The following is a 15,874-nucleotide window of genomic DNA, read 5'->3' on the forward strand; positions in this document are numbered from 1 at the left end:
TTAATATTAAACATAAATAAATAAAATAAATAAATTATTATTATTATTATTATTATTATTATTATTATTATTACTATTGTTATTATTATTACTGTTATTATTACTATTATTATTGTTACTATTATTATTGTTATTATTATTGTTATTATTATTGCTATTATTATTACTATTATTATTGTTGTTACTATTATTATTGTTATTATTATTCTTGTTATTATTGTTATTGTTATTATTGTTATTGTTATTATTATTACTACTATTATTATTATTACTGTTATTATTACTATTATTATTGCTATTATTATTGTTATTATTATTATTATTATTATTATTATTATTATTATTATTATTATTATTATTATTATTACTATTAAGGTTCTGTGCCAGCTTACAATTCTGAAATTTTCACGCTGATTGGAGTGATTTTCTTAACTGGTTATTTTACGACGCTTTATCAACTGTTGTGATTATCTAGCTTCTGAATGAGATGAAAGTTACAGTACCAGCGAAATGAGTACAGGGTCCAGCGCCGAAAATTACCCAGCATTTGTTTTTAATGAGTTGAAGGAAAACCCAACCAGGATTTGAATCAGGGCCCGCTCGTTTCACGTGAATGGAGTGTTATCGGATAAGAAAATTTTCCCGAGATTATCCAGTTTTCCTCCACATTAAAAGTTTCATTATACCAACACTCACTTTTCACCTTCCTGTCCACTCAGTTTGTTGCATTTCGTGTCATCATTAACTATAGTAACTATGGTCATTGGATTAGTAATGGATGGCTAGACTATCACGCTCGCGATCGTGCACCGATGCCAGACGGGAACGCCCAGTTCGCGGCCAGACACGATTGTATGCTGGCGCTGATCGATGAACGGCTTTATGCAGAGTTGGACTGACATTCGTAGGAGAGTGACGGTGTCTTTTGATTCCCGTCGCTATATCCTGCTATATCTAGTGACCGTTATGGATGATGTAAACTCTTTTTCTCATACTTCTGTAGAATGGATGAATTACTATGTGAGTATACACACGCAGAAATGTACAGATATGGAATTAAAATTTGCAGCGAGTCTAGATGGGAATCCACCTGTATGTAGGCAATAATTTCGCACGTCCATTCAAAAGTAGCATATATACAGGGACCCTTGTTTACTGCACATGTGGAATATGTTATAAGCGAAATTTATACAATAAAGAAGCTCCAACTTTTATTTCCGTGTCTGTACATGTGTTTATTTCATATTTTACGACCATGTCATTTAAAATTTTGTGAAGTAACGACTTATTTTAACCTCAGAATACTATCGTCATTGAGTAGTACTGTATTGCTATTGATACTAAAAAGGACGTAATAGGCGAAAAGAGTGTTTTTGGACTCTATATTCGTTTCGAAATATTAATTTTTATTTCTCTTTTTTGTTTCTCATTTTCATTTTCATGAAAATAAACTTACATGAAATATAAAATCATGTAGACGTGACTACAAGAAAATATTTATGAATATAATTTTTGTTTCATTTTTTTTTTTTTAGTTTTATTGTTTTTTTGTTTCTAATTTCTGTTTATTATTTACTTACAAACGGCTTTTAAGGAACACGAAGGTTCATTGTCGCCCTCACATAAGCCCCTATCCTGTGCAAGATTAATCCAGTCTCTACCATCATATCCCACCTCCCTTGAATCAATTTTTATATTATCCTCCCACCTACGTCTCGGCCTCCCCAAAGGTCTTTTTCCCTCAGGCCTCCCAACTAATACTCTATACGCATTTCTGGATTCTCCCGTACGTGCTACATGCCCTGCCCATCTCAAAAAGCAGCTTGTTACGAAACCACAACATTAGCTTCGGAATTTCTGCTTATATCAAAATAAATTTAGAGGAACTTAAAAGCTATAATATAAATCTTAAATACAGTTTTATTGTTTATTTTTTTAGGTAGCGGAGTACATGGTGAGTTTCCCGTCTCCTATTTTCTTTCTTCTTTTTAATCTTTCTCCATTCGCTTGTTTTCTACAATTATTCTCAATGTTTCCTGCAATATCTTCTATTAATTTTTTCTCCTTGAGTTGCATCTTCATCCCGGTGTGTGTTTTGGATCCTTGTCACTGTTACAAACTTCATCTTCACACTCTACATTGCCTTCAGCACCATCATCTGAACTTTCATATAGGATCATCACGTAAGTTTTCATCCAGTGTTACTTTATTAGATAAAATACACTTATAAGGAAATAAATAAACTGCACTGATAGAAAATTTTCTATTGATAGTATTCATACATAAATTTGACGTAAACTTCCAAATGTATTTGATAATTACTTGGCTAAGCATGTAAATTGCAACCTGCTGTCCCGACTGATAGTCAGCAACCGATTGATGGAGGCATAGCTAGAAGAAGAAGGGGCTCGTTTGGCTGTAAAAGTAGTAAGAACCATTTAAAGTCCTACGTCAAAATTACGTACGATATCATTCTAGGGTTGAAAGAGATGGGGTATACTATAAGGAGTAACATGAGCTGCTGCCAGAAAGACAAAAGGAGGACAGGAATGGCCAAGGAAATTTTTAATATTAAAATGAGCATCTTGTGCGGACCTCTGGTAAAATAACGAAGGAAGAGATTAGTGAAGTGCTTTGTGTGGAGTGTGGCATTGTATGGAACAGAAACATGGACATTACGACGAAGTGAAGAGAAAAGAATAGAAGCATTTCAAATGTGGATATGGAGAAGAATGGAGCGTGTGAAGTGGACAGACAGAATAAGTAATGAATTTTAAAAATTTAAGAGGCATGATGGGGCCGATAAGCTAATTACTATAAATGACAATTAAAATTTATTACATGTGCCGTCTATGCTTATCCTTATTTAACAAATATATTGGTTATACAATATTTTGTTACATAATATATCTATTTAAACGTTTTCGGCTCTATGGAGCCATCATCAGAAGCACGTAAGCCCATATGTATGGTATGAGTACACTATATGTTGCCGTACAAGTAAACTCAATTAATATTAAAATTTAAAATGACATGTTTCTGTGTAAAATCAATAATTGTATGGCAAAAATTACAATGTAAATACAAAGCTCCCACCAAATATGGAAAGCTACATAACCATCAAACTGGACGACTATTAATTCTGATCTTAACAATTTTAAAGCATTTTAGTTAATTTTGTCTTCAGCAATTGTAACACTTCATTACGGCCCATAGAGCCGCTTTGTATTTATATTGTAATTTCTGCCATACAATTATTGATTTTACATACAAACATGTCATTTTAAATTTTAATATTAATTGAGTTTACTTGTACGACAACATATAGTGTACTCACATTATACAGACGTGGACAAATTATTAACAAAATTGACGATTTTTATGATATTTTGTTTACAAAATTTGACTTTTCAATTTAGACTACAGTTGACAATTTTGGATATTTCCATCATTACAGTAGAGAGAAATATGCAAAAATGTCAACTGTAGTTTAAATTGAGGAGTCAAGTTTTGTAAAAATATATAATAAAAATCTTCAATTTTGCTAATAATTTGTAAATTAGCAAAAATGTCAACTGCATTGAAGAGTCAAATTTTGTAAAAATATAAAACAAAAATCTTCAGTTTTGCTAATAATTTGGAAATATCCAAAATGTCAGCTGTAGTCCAAATTGAAGAATCGAATTTTGTAAAAATATACAATAAAAATCTTCAGTTTTGCTAATAATTTGTAAATATGCAAAAATATCAATTGTAGTCCAAATTGAGGAGTTAAATTTTGAAAAATATGCAACACTAATCTTCAATTTTGCTAATAATTTGGAAATACACAAAAATGTCAACTGTAGTCTAAATTGAAGAATGATATTTTGTGAAAATATATAATAAAAATGTTCAATTTTGCTAATAATTTGTCCACGTCTGTACATATGGGCTTACTTGTTTCTGATGATGGCTCCATAGAGCCGAAAACGTTTAAATATATATATTATGTAACAAAATATTGTATAACCAATATATTTGTTAAATAAGGATAAGCATAGACGGCACATGTAATAAATTTTAATTGTCATTTATAAGTAATGAAGCTTTGTTGAAAAGAGTGGGTAAAGAACGAATGATACTGAAACTGATCAGGAAGAGAAAAAGGAATTGGTTGGGTCACTGGTTGAGAAGAAACTGCATACTGAAAGATGCACTGGTAGGAATGGTGAACGGGAGAAGAGTTCAGGGCAGAAGAAGATAGGAGATGGTAGATGACATTAAGATATATGGGTCATATGAGGAGACTAAGAGGAAGACAGAAAATAGAAAAGATTGGAGAAAGCTGGGTTTGCAGTGAAAGACCTGCCCTTGGGAGGGACACTATGAATGAATGAAATGTTAACGATTTTTTACTCGATAAGTGCTATCCGTGCAATTCTAATTTTTCCTCATTTCTTTAGAGAAACTGATGAGGAACGATTTATCTCTTTGCAGTTTTTCAGTAAAAGCAAAGTAAGGGGGTAAAAGGCGGTCAGAGCGTGGTGCCGACCACACCACCTCATTCTAGTGCCGAGGTCATGGAAAGCATGGAGCTCTACCTCCATGCCCCCCAAATGCCTTCATGGCATGTTACGGGGATACCTTTACCTTTACTTAAATAAAAATATTAACACCTACCGCTATTTCCTGTATTAGGAAATCTGGCAACACCACTGCAGTGACTAAGGGACGGAATGCAGCTTTTCAGATTTCAGTTCGTGTGTGTAATTGTAGGTGAACCGGTGATGCGCTGTTGCCAAACTACTTAGATTTCAAGCTTAATTTTCTAATTAACATTGCACTTGATTACAAAACGCGTAATAGATTTTTTGTTTACGATATTTTAATGTATTCTATCACCCTCTTCAGTCTTCACAGTTATATCATTTCCACCCTGTATCTGCTGGCAGTGCTGACTACAGTGACGAAGGTAATTGTGATTAAGTTGTAGTGTGAAAATCTCGCAATCAGATTATGCCTTCTCAGTGTTCCCTATTGTCTGTACTGCTTTTCGCGTGTTTGAACCGCTTACTGTTATGAACCCCCAAGACCCCTCCCCTCCGCGATCGAAGCGACGAACCGCGGTGAAGGCGATATCAGTTTGCACTGTTCACGTTCATGGTCCAAATTTAGGGGTCGGGGTGGGGGAGGGATTGCGTGGGAGGCGCAGAGGAGAGGACATGCCTGTTGTGACGTAACGGGGAAGGGGAACCAAAATAAATACGAAGGGGGAGGCGCCAGAGGGGGCAGGGGGCGCTGGAGGACTCCCTCTCTCTCCATCTCTGTCGCGGCGGGAGTATACAAGCCGTGGTCTCTCCTACTAGAGTAGCCGGCTAAGATCTCCACTCGAGTCACTCCCGGGTTCGCTGCTTCTCGAGGAACACCTGACTAACTGGCGGGAGTAGATCGGGTCGACGGTTTCCAGCTTCCGAAGAGCAAGTTCCGAAAATTTTATCTACTTATCTGTCAACAATTTTCGTGGAAAAAAATACCGACTTACCGGTTAAATTTATTTCTTTATTTTTCGAAGAATAATTGTTGATAATTTTCACAATTTTCGTAAAAAAAATTATCGTTTGACAAATTCTTCACGTACTCGTTGGTGCAACCAAGGTTCAGTTCCTCAAGAATTTGAAAACATCTAGTTGCCAGGAAACCTCAACACTTTTGTAAGTAATATGTTACTTCTGTTTAATTAATAGATAATTTTTGTTTATACAGACGTGGACAAATTATTAGCAAAATTGAAGATTTGTATTATATATTTTTACAAAATATGATTCTTCAATTCAGACTAGTTGACATTTTTGCGTATTTCCAATTATTAGTAAAATTGAAGAATTGTATTGTATATTTTTAGAAAATTTGACTCTGCAATTTGGACTACATTTGATATTTTTGCATATTTACAAATTATTAGCAAAACTGAAGATTTTTATTATATATTTTTACCAAATTCAACTCTTGAATTTGGACTACAGTTCACATTTTGGATATTTCCAAATTATTAGCAAAACTGAAGATTTTTATTTCATATTTTTACAAAATTTGACTCTTCAATTTTGACTGCAATTAACATTTTTGCATATTTATAAATTTTTAGCAAAATTAAAGATTTTTATTATGTATTTTCACAAAATTTGGCTCTTCAATTTAAACTATAGTTGACATTTTTGCATATTTCTGTCTACTATAATGATGGAAATATGCAAAATTGTCAACTGTAGCCTAAATTTAAAAGTCAAATTTTGTAAACAGAATTATCATAAAAATCGTCAATTTTGATAATAATTTGTCCACGTCTGTATATACAGGGTAAACCGGTTCGTAAATAATGTCATTAATTTCAGAGTGTTATTCTTTGAGATATTTCAAACAAAAAAGTTCAATAAAATTTTGCTCGTTTTTGCTTCCTTTTCGAGATAAAAATTATTTTTGTAAGAAACATTTCATAGCGTGTTTTGCGAAATTCAACAAATAACAATAACAAAACAATAAATTACTGAAATAATTTTAGTTTTGTCCTTTAAATGTGAAGAAATTTGATCCGAACAAATGTAACTTTTCGATCGGCAAAGGAATTTTAAAATGTTACATTTCTTCGGATCAAATTTCTGCATATTTAAAGGACAAAACTAAAATTCTTTCAATCATTTATTATCATAATATACTGCTCTGTTAAATTGACTGAGCATATTGGGAATTAAATCGATGGCTTTCCCAAAACACGCTATGAAATGTTTCATATAAAACAATTTTTATCTTGGAATGGAAGCAAAAACGAGCAAAATTTTATCAAACTTTTTTTTTAATATCTCAAAGAATAACACCCTCAAATTAATGACATTACTTATGGTCTAACCTATATTCTACATATATTTATTTAAAATATTTTCGGAATCTAGGAGGGGGGAAGAATGATCTCATTCACACTAGACAACACAACGGAAGTCATCGAACTTTCGCCTTACGTTTGCCAATTTAAGAGGCACTAGAACTGAGGTCTGAAACTTTTACAATTTGAGTACGATTTTTTCCTTTTTTAACTCTTTATTAGAACCTTTGGGAATAAGGAGGGTGCAGATTTTCAGTTCAATCGAACTGCTAGTTTTGAAATTAATTTTTTAATTATGCTAATTAGTGACATAATCAAAATATTCCATGAGAATTACATTTAAATGCATCAAGTTAATGATTTTTTCTTATGGACCCTGATTCACTGGCAATATTTTAACTTTGAGAAACTCACGACATGTAAGTAACTTTAGACATATTAAATTTCTGAGTGTCAGATATTTATGTATTCTTATTTTTTATTTACGTAATATTTTTAGCTCTTAATTTTTAAGATACTTAACGTTAGATCTCAGAGAATATATGCCTGGATATGTACGAGTATTTTAATTGAATTTGGTGAAAATTACGTGCACACGGAGAATTTTGAACAACTAAAAATACAAGGAAAATTTGTGAAATAGGATACAATAGTGACGTATGTACCAGATCTAAACAAAAATCGCTTCTGTAACTCAAAGAATATAGACTGGAAAAAATAACCTAATTTTTCAAGGAATATTTTTGTTAAAAAAAACGAAAATTGATTTTTTGGATTTTTTTTTGTAGAAACGTAGACCTAGTGTCCTTTAAAATTAATAAAATTATATATTTCTAGACAACGAAGTAGCGGTAATTTCAATTCTTATTGTTAACAATAAATTATGTAGAATCATGTTTAGTCGTGTTTCTGCAAAGTGATATCTCACTTTTCAGATCGATAAAAATAGATAACATAATAATATACGTGTATACGAGTATTTCATTTTTTTAAATCTTTAGTAGGCCTGCAATTCCATCTAAATAAGTCTTAATAAGCCGTACGATAAGCTTGTATATTTCGAAAATAATGTTATATATTTTAATTTGACTTCTCAAACAAATTAATCTGAATTCGCTAAAAGAAATGTACATTTTATGTTGCAGTATTTTATTTCTTATATAACTGTTAAATGTAGTCTGTAGGTATTAATATCTAGTCACGATTTATGTTGTTAAAACCTTATTGCAATCAGTCAGATGATATTAATAGGCTTATGAGTAGTTATTGAACTGTCGTAAACCTGCTTCCGTAGGTGGGAGAAAGATGTTTATGCTGGCACAATAATAATTCACGTAAGTTTAGTTTATTACTTTAGCTGGCGTAGTTGGGAGTGAAAAAAATAGCTGTTAAAATATCAGTCATTTGGGATACTGGCTCTTTTCTATGGACTTTAGTCAAGTTCACACATGAGTAATTATTTGCATTTCGTAATACTGTAGTTCGTGACATAATTTCTTATCTTTTCAAGGGAAACATTCCAGCAGACTGTTGATAAATATATGGCCTTCCAAAACGTAAACAAACAGCCCTACAAATGTGACAAGTGGACTATTTTCAGGAATATTATATTTGTACCAATTATTACAGTTAATTTGCTAACATTGTTAAAAAATGGCTTAATTCCAACTTCCTTTCTTTAAATATATCTAAATCAACTTTAGTTCCTTTTTCGTTAACAGCTCTACGTCCTGAAGCTTTATCTATCTCCGATCCATCACTCATTCATCATATGATGACGCAGAATATCTGCATGGAAATATCATATGTACTTCGGTACATCAAAATATATATATGATATGCGTAATAAATCACTTTGTGATTTAAGACGGCGCCCATACCGTCGGATCCCGGCCAACCAGTCACTCATTCGAGTGCACCTCAACACATGTATGGACTTCGGTCCTGCGTTCATAGACATCTATGACGTAGTGGAGAGGGCGGCCACTAGAGGGAACCCAAGAGATGGAGCTTAATCTGAGACGATTCTAACCGGCGTCGGGGTTGTATCCGGCTTAGTGGATAAAGCATCAGCACGTAGAGCTGAAAACCCGGGTTCAAATCCCGGCGCCGGAGAGAATTTTTCTCCGTTCCATCACTCATTCATCACTACACCTTTATGGTTTTGTAAATTAATTGTTAATAAATCATTGATGTATACTAAAAAAAACGCCATTTTTTTGTTTTTCAGAGTGAAGAATTGTAATTTTAATGAGCGGAAAAGGAATGAAGTCACCTGGGTCCGTAACACCCCCTCACATGTTGCTACCAGAGGTGAGTACCTCACAATTTTTTATTTCACCTTAAATTTAATGTTGGACTCTTTCTTTGCTGACACCTTCAGACACATTCAATGAACATCTTCCTGAATTTTGGTAGTCGTGTGTTAAGAAGAATTAAATTCCTAACATGAGTTTTCGTAGCAATATATTTTAATATTGACATTAACGAGAAGTTGCCGTTAAATTTTGTCGGAGCCCTCTCATTCAATTACGTTATTTTATTACGATAAATCTGCGACATAAAGCCCCCTAATTTACGTAGGAATTTTGTCAACAGTGATCTCAATAGAGGTTTTGATATATCTAGAGAAAACCAAAACTCTAATGGGATTTAATGGACTATATACGATTAAAAGAAAGCATATAAAGATTATAAGAAATAAAGTACTCTAATACAATAAAATATTAATTGACTTACTAAACTTTTATTTCACTAATGTTAGCTTCACCAAAACGTTTCAACGGAGCCGCCATTTTCAATTGACTGTATATGCGGGAAACAAATGACGATCGCAAGCATGTTTTATAGTACCGTTTAGAATTTGCAGTTTTAAATGTTAGCAAACAAAGAAACGAATGGTAGGGATGTTATAAAAACAAACAAATGTTAGGGAAGTGATAAAGATAAACAAATGCTAGAAAAGTGATAAAATTGTAGCGATAAACAGCCATGATTGAATAATTTCGAGGGAAAAATTGTTCCGGAGCCGGGTATCGAACCCGGGACCTTTGGTTTAACGTACCAACGCTCTACCACTGAGCTACCCGGGAACTCTAACCGACACCGATCCAATTCTTCCCTCTATATCCACAGATCTCAAAGTGGGCTGACAACCGTCAAGCAACCAACTTCGAGTGCACACTAACTCCGTGTGACTTAAATTGTGGTTTTCTGTTAACGAACAGTGACGTGTATTATGCAATTCAAGATTTCAGGTATAACTCCCTGTAAAGTTGATTTGAATAATTTCGAGGGAAAAGTTGTTCCGGAGCCGGGTATCGAACCCGGTACCTTTGGTTTAACGTACCAACGCTCTACCACTGAGCTACCCGGGAACCCTAACCGACAGCGATCCAATTTTTCCCTCTATATCCACAGACCTCAAAGTGGGCTGACAACCGTCAAGCAACCAACTTCGAGTGCACACTAACTCCGTGTGACTTAAATTGTGGTTTTCTGTAAACGAACAGTGACGTGTATTATGCAATTCAAGATTTCAGGTATAACTCTCTGTAAAGTTGATTTGAATAATTCCGAGGGAAAAATTGTTCCGGAGCCGGGTATAGAACCCGGGACCTTTGGTTTAACGTACCAACGCTCTACCACTGAGCTACCCGGGAACTCTAACCGACACCGATCCAATGTTTCCCTCTATATCCACAGACCTCAAAGTGGGCTGACAACCGTCAAGCAACCAACTTCGAGTGCACACTAACTCCGTTTGACTTAAATTGTGGTTTTCTGTTAACGAACAGTGACGTGTATTATGCAAATCAAGATTTCAGGTATAACTCCCTGTAAAGTTGATTCGAATAATTTCGAGGGAAAAATTGTTCCGGATCGATGTCGGTTAGAGTTCCCGGGTAGCTCAGTGGTAGAGCGTTGGTACGTTAAACCAAAGGTCCCGGGTTCGATACCCGGCTCCGGAACAATTTTTCCCTCGAAATTATTCAAATCAACTTTACAGGGAATTATACCTGAAATCTTGATTTGCAACAGCCATGATTTGTTGAAACACGTCCTTTCGTACGATTTTATTGGTCAAAAGTAGTATGACGTAGTAAAACTGTAATAGTCAACATAATTCTCCTTAAAATTAATGCTTCTGTTGTATTTTACGATTACAAACAGGCTTTCATGACTGAAAATTTATGTTTTTCCAAATTTATATTTTTACTGCATTTATTTATATTCAAGTAGGCCTACTGTGGGCTCCAACAAGTCTCATGCTAAAATTCTGATCATTTTGCGGCACGTTCCGAGAAGTATGGTTAACGTAGCTACAGAGCCTTTTTTGAAATAATAATTTAAAAAAAAATTAGAAAATATGATATAGATACTAAACGGATACTAAAATTAAATTTTTTTAACTGACTCGATTAAATAATTCAAAATTCAAATTATGGCTCTGCTCTTAAATTATATGCATCTCAAAGATCCTTTAAAATTTTTTCAGACTTGTAACTTGTATTTTGTAAGAATAGATATATCTTGAAAAAGTCAAATTAAAAATGGTAATTCAAAAATTATTAAACTGATACTAATGAAACCTGAGGACATTAATACCAGTAACAAGAGGTTGTTGTATAAAAAAATATTTTTTTTTTGGCTTAAAAATGTAGAAAATAAAAATTTCACCGTTTTTCCCCATCACTTAATTTAATTCCTCAGTAAAACAGTGTGGGCCATTCCTTAAACGAAGATATAAAATGCGTTTCATAATCTCCGCAACCGCTCCATACACTGTCACACTCGATACAAAGCACTTCACTAGTCTCTTCCTTAGTTCTTTTTCCATAGGTACGCAGAAGATGCTCGTTTTTTTCTATTGAAAGCTTCGTTTGTCATTGCTATCCTCCTTTTCACTTCCTGGCAGCAGCTCATGTTACTGCTTATACAGGGACATCATTTTATTTTTACTTCAATTTTTATTGTACCTGAGTTTTTGAATGTACTTCACTCCCACCCCTTCTACTAGTAAACTTACAATCGTTCTCCACACAGAGCCAAGGCCGCGTGTGCAGTACTGAGTTAGTGAGTATATTACGTTCCAGAAATACGTTCGCGTTTTCCAGTGACGAAAGAGCTTTCAATATTGAATCATATTTTCGCACAGGTATTGTCGTCCGTTTGCCTACGTCGCATCCTGGTTTCCCCCACCTGCTTCTGTTCGCCCCTCTGTAAAGTCTAGTAGCTGGGCTGTCTTAGCTCTTTTCTGAAAACATTAATTTCTGTTAGAAATTGGACGTCTACATAATATTACACAACTGTTTAAAATAACTTAACTAAAGGGCATCGTTAAGTAATTAACTGTCAAGTGATCCCCCCCCAATTTCTATTTCCCCGCGACAAAACCACTTGAACGGACAATAGATAGCATTTCTGAGTAATTTTATGTTTTCGGATCCGGCAGAAGTGAAGATTAAATTTACAGTATGTAAGGTACTCTTTTATAGAGTAGGTACAGAATTATTTTAACATGAGTTACTAGTACGGAGAACGAAACTGGTAATTGGAATTAGGTACAATAGTATATATTGCGATAATATGCACGAAAGAACTGAAGCCTGTATCCAAATGAACGGCCACATTTTAAAAAATGTGTTTAAATATCCATATTATGATTATTTTTCAATTTAACTTCATTCTCTATATTTTAAGCTAATGTGCTGTAACAGTACAATATACACTGCATAATGAATACGTCCGAATGGATAGCTCAATTCGGGAGTAAAAACACTAAGTGTTAATACAGTACTGTATTTTGATTAAACAAAAACGTAATGAAAATTATCAAACTCAAAATTGCGATATTTCCTGGTTTACATAAATGGATGAACTACTTTTCTTCCCTCCTATACCTAGTAAAGTGATTTGTATTTTACGCCAGTATCATCGAACTCCAGTCTTGGAAGGGGGAGCAAGCCGTGTTTCCGGTTCTAGAGCTTTAATCCAAAGATATAGCCAGGTCAATATTAAAAATGTTAGTAAAAATAAAATGATGTCCCTGTAGTACACCCCAAGTATATGAAGCTGTCCACTTGCTCTACTGACTCATTTATAATTCGCAAGTTTATCTTCTATATTTTTCTTCCTGTGACCATGCTCTTTGTCTTTTATTATTATTATTATTATTATTATTATTATTATTATTATTATTATTATGCGATGACCTTATCTTACCGGAAGTGTTTACCCCGCTGATAGGCTGATAGTAGAGAACGGAAGCTACAGATTTTAATCTAAATTGCAAAGAAATAGTCATTAAATTTTGTTGAATCTCTCCTAGTCATTGATAAGAGTTATTTTACTTCTCCTAACCTAAATTTATATCAAATGCTTCTCGATTTTATTTTCTTTCCGAAGAATGTTACTCTTATAATTTTTGTCACTTAAAAATCCATTAACCTATGCCAGATATTAACTTTGAACTTACAGAAGTCTAATGACACTTAAGGTTGTTGATTGGCAATTGAGTATGACCTTTTTATGCCGTTGGCGGCTAATTTTTGTAACGATCTTGTACATTAGAATTATGTAGTCTACCTTATTTCACCTGAATTTATTATTCCTCTAATAGGATGATAGACGCGGACATGGCGGCACATTTTTACCTTGAAATTTCCATTAAATGTTGTTAAAAACCTCGCATTAAACGTAAAATTTATTTTAATAACCCTAAATCTACTATACTTGGCCCTCAACTTCGCCTCCCTTCCGGAAGGAGTCATTCTTAGGACTTTCGTTACATAGAAATCCATTACCCTCGGCCTGAATTGAACCCATAAACCTCGACTCTGATGGCAAGCATGTTACTACTTGACTGGCGAGGACGACCTCTTCATATCCCTGCCGGCTAAGTTTTATAATGTAGCAAGTTTGAATTGTGTAGTATACCTTATCTTTCCTGTCATGTAAGACAGAATACGATTTATTTATGTCTCACAAATTGCTTTTTATATAACTTTTTACATCCCTATAGAATTTTACAACGTAATGACTGAAACAATTCCTATACAGGGTGTATCTTAAGTGCACATAATACATACGAGACAAAAAGCATGAACATAATATTATAATACAAGTTTATGAGAAACGTAATTATTAGGGCTAGGATTTTGATGAAATTACATTTTTTTCCTAGTAAGCCAGAAACATAGCTGCTTTAGTATTTATATGTTATGTGATAAACTAAGTGTTTTAAAACATATTTGTTAGGGCATTTTTTTTTTAATTTTTTGCCTGTTTCAACTCATAAAAGCATTTTTTGTTTTAATTGGTCATTTTTGAGGCATTTCATTTAATTTTGGCCATAAATCCCCATTATTAATACAAAATAATGCTTATTTCCTTTGATATTTTCTCTACATATTTTGGGCATTATTAAGTTACCCATTATTTTGTATAATATTTTAATCGTTTTTGTACACAAATATTGCCATTTTAACGTAGTATAACCCATGTAATGGATCAGTCCAACCACCCCTTCAATATAAACTCCTCTATACCTGCCAGTTCCGGATAAGAGTGGCCTTGTGGTGGACTACATAGAAAATACATCAGGTAAAATAATTAATTAACGTGTACTGCTTAGAAAAAAATATGTAAACTTAAATGTTTGTACTAGAATTTAATTTAATTACTAGTCTAAATATTAAATAGTACAAAACTTCTTTTCCTACTAAGCTAATTATGTAAGATTAATTTTAGGGCATTTTTGAAAGATTTTTAGATCATTAATGCATCGTTTTTAGGACATTTTTTTCATGATTTATAGGTCATCAAAATCCTAGCCATAGTAATCATAAACAATTGATTCTGATTTAAGAACTACCTAGTCCACTGCCGTGGTGTAACGGTTAGCTTGTCTGACCGTGAAACGAGCGGGCCCGGGTTCAAATCCTGGTTGGGAAAAGTATCTGGTTGAGGTTTTTACCGGGGTTTTCCCTGTATTCATTAAGAGTAAATGCTGGATAATTTTCGACGCCGGACTCATTTCGCTGGCATTATCACCTTCATCTCATTCAGATGCTAGATAACCATAGCAGTTGATAAAGCGTCATAAAATAACTAATTGAAAAAATTAGAACTACCTTTGCTGTAATAGTCAAATAATTGAAAGCATCTGAAAAGTAGTACTGGTTTCAAACTGGAATCGAATCACGGTCTTCACTATATAGTGCATAATAGCTATAATTTGCTGAAATTATTTTGTAAGGTTATAATTTAAAGGAGCAAAAATTTGTCTGGTTGCAGTAATTGCTTTAGTTGTTAGTGCTAATTACAGGCTATATGAATTAGACGCGTGGGTCTCCGATAATGAGTGTTACACACAGAAATTATACACTGTCTGATCTCGTGGGTTGTAAATCCGAACACAAGGTTTCATTAATTTGTCTCCTCGGAGGTGTTTTTATGGATTACTATTTAATGACGGTCTATCAACTGCTCAGCTGTCTAATATAGACGGAATAGTTTGCAGCTACTGTCCCACGCCGTGGCGTCGTGGTCTAAGGCATCCTGCCTAGGACTCGCGTTACAGAATGCGCGCTGGTTCGAGTCCTCATGGGAGAAGACATTTTCTCATGCAATTTCGGCCAGTGTATGGGACCGGTGCCCACCCAGCATCGTGATGTACTTGGGGAGCTACGATAGATAGCGAAATCCGGTTGCGAAAGCCAGCTATAACGGCTGGGAGGATCATCGTGCTAACCACACGATACCTCCATTCTGGTTGGATGATCGTCCACCTCTGCTTCGGCATGTGGCCGTGAGGCCAGCAGCCGGCTGGTCGGTCTAGGCCCTTCACGGGCTGTAGCGCCAAGGATTATTATTATTAGTTTGCAGCTGTATGAGAGTTTGGCGAAATTTCCGAAGATTCGTCTAATATTGAGGTTTTTTCGAGGTTTTTCCTCAATCAATTGAAACATAATTCCCCTCTTTCATCACCATCATGGCCACCGGCGGGGCTCA

The 15,874-nt window shown here is 34.2% G+C and overlaps 1 protein-coding gene across 1 annotated transcript in view; it reads left to right on the top strand.

Annotated features, from left to right (window-relative positions):
* Positions 1 to 5,337: 5,337 nt before the first annotated feature.
* LOC138713143 (proton-coupled amino acid transporter-like protein pathetic) overlaps positions 5,338 to 15,874 on the top strand; it is a 255,417-nt gene continuing 244,880 nt past the window's right edge. The window contains exons 1-2 of the mRNA XM_069844960.1: positions 5,338 to 5,693; positions 9,090 to 9,172. Of these exons, the coding sequence (XP_069701061.1) occupies positions 9,110 to 9,172 (63 nt within the window). The 5' untranslated portion in view covers positions 5,338 to 5,693; positions 9,090 to 9,109. The remainder of the gene's footprint in view (positions 5,694 to 9,089; positions 9,173 to 15,874) is intronic.

Source organism: Periplaneta americana, chromosome 14 (genome assembly GCF_040183065.1).
Source record: "Periplaneta americana isolate PAMFEO1 chromosome 14, P.americana_PAMFEO1_priV1, whole genome shotgun sequence".
NCBI classification, from domain to species: Eukaryota; Metazoa; Arthropoda; class Insecta; order Blattodea; family Blattidae; genus Periplaneta; species Periplaneta americana.